The 1,915-nt window shown below is 38.5% G+C and overlaps 1 gene segment (V, D, J or C); it reads left to right on the top strand.

Annotated features, from left to right (window-relative positions):
- Positions 1-977: 977 nt before the first annotated feature.
- Positions 978-1,461, top strand: LOC121438527. The segment is given in 2 exon segments: positions 978-1,023; positions 1,130-1,461. Coding segments are annotated over 2 exon segments (378 nt in total).
- The last annotated feature ends 454 nt before the right edge of the window (positions 1,462-1,915 follow it).

Raw genomic sequence — 1,915 nt, 5'->3', positions numbered from 1 at the left:
CTCTACTGTGGCCATTGTCCAAATGATCACAAAAGTCACTGAGCTTTCTGAGCTTAAAAAATTCATCATGAGTTTGGGCTGTTTTACCACATGTGACAGATATCACGGTTGTTGTTTCCTGAAGTTTCCTACTGATATGGCCATCTGAATGTCTGCATTGTTCTTCAGGTTGGTCGAAGAAAGTTACTATCCAGAAAAAGGATTCTGTCAGAAGCTTATAATCTCACTGGGTCTTGTATCCAAGACTAGGGAACAATCACTTCCTCCTATGGTTGGACAGTTGTCATTGAATACAACAAAATTACATACAAGATCATCTCTGATTTTTTTTAGAGTTAATTGCAGAGACATTGGGACTCACCCAGTACGAGTGAAACCTGATTATCAGATGCAGATACTCAAAGGGATGGGTATACTTACATTTTTATTGCTATGGGAAAAGATGATAACTAAAACAAACTTGGGAAGAAAAATATTTTTTTTTAAATTCTAGATTTGTCATTGTAATTTATCCCTGAGTGAAATCAAGGCAGAAAATCAAGGTGAGAACTAAAACAGAAGCAATACAGGAGTCTTGACTACTGTCTTGATTCTCATGGCTTGATAAGCCTGATTTCTTAGAAACTCCTGAAGAATATATGTTAGAAAGTTCTATGCACTATTGGATGGGTTCTTCCTAAAATGCATATTTTTGTGATTATTAAATGAAATAGATGATAATGTGTCGCAAGAAAAATTAGATTAGTATGATACAAAAAATTCCTAACATTATCTTTACTGTTGGACTTCCCCAGAACATGTTAGAACATGCTAACTCTTAGCTCCAACAACAGAGCTTATATAGCAGGAAGGCATGCAAATAAGGCCCAGCTGTTCTCATGAAAACCAGATAAACACAGACCCTGAAGCTCCGACAAAGGAATCAGTTCTGGATGCCCAGGTCTTCCTCTTCAGTGATCAGCACGGACAAAAACACAATGGATTTGGTGATGATTGGGGTTTTTCTTGTTGCTTTTTTTAAAGGTAATTTATGAAGGAGAGATACTGAGTGTGCTAGTGAACATGAACACGATATATAAAAGATAAAGCTTCTGTGGCAATTTACTAACAACACTCTCTGTGTTTGTAGGTGTCCAGTCTGAGGTGAAGCTTGTGGAATCTGGAGGAGGCCTGGTAAAATCTGGGGGATCCCTGAGACTCTCCTGTGTAGTCTCTGGATTCACTTTCAGTAACTACTGGATGCATTGGGTTCGCCAAGCTCCAGGGAAGGGGCTGGAGTGGGTTGGAGATATTAAATCAGACAGCAGTACTATAAGATATGCACCATCTGTCAAGGATCGATTCACCATCTCCAGAGAGAATGCCAAGAACACTCTGTACCTGCAAATGAGCAGTGTGAGATCTGAGGACACAGCCACTTATTACTGTGGTAGATACACAGTGATGGGACTTCACTGTTAACTCAGACATAAACCTCACTGTTAAGCCACGCAGGGCCACCAGGGGGTGCAAAAGACACAGATTACAGGTTCATCCCAGGAATTTATGCAGACATGATTAGATTTACCTGCATTTCTTTTACACTTTCTCTGGAATTCTCTCCACATGTAAGTTCTGAAGGGATCCAATGTCCTCAACACATTATATGTTCTCTTTGTGCTATTTTACCATATGAGGCAAGTCTCCCATGAACAAAGTGTAAACTGACAACTATGTGGACACGAAGTAACCTACATTAGTCATTGAAATTTCATCAGAAGAAAGTACATGGACATTTCTGAGTATTTTTATATTTTAGGCATCGGTTAGGCCATATTTTTTTATTATAGATCCAACAATGTTTGAGGGAAACCTAAAGAAAGATGGCACCATGATAATTAGATAAAAAAATTCTAGCATATTTGGAATTTTCTCT

Source organism: Microtus oregoni, unplaced genomic scaffold, assembly GCF_018167655.1.
Source record: "Microtus oregoni isolate MIOR12 unplaced genomic scaffold, Mior012 000056F_ref0000123, whole genome shotgun sequence".
Lineage (NCBI taxonomy): Eukaryota > Metazoa > Chordata > Mammalia > Rodentia > Cricetidae > Microtus > Microtus oregoni.
Note: the sequence above shows the minus strand (reverse complement) of the source record. Positions and strands in the feature narration are given on the sequence as shown.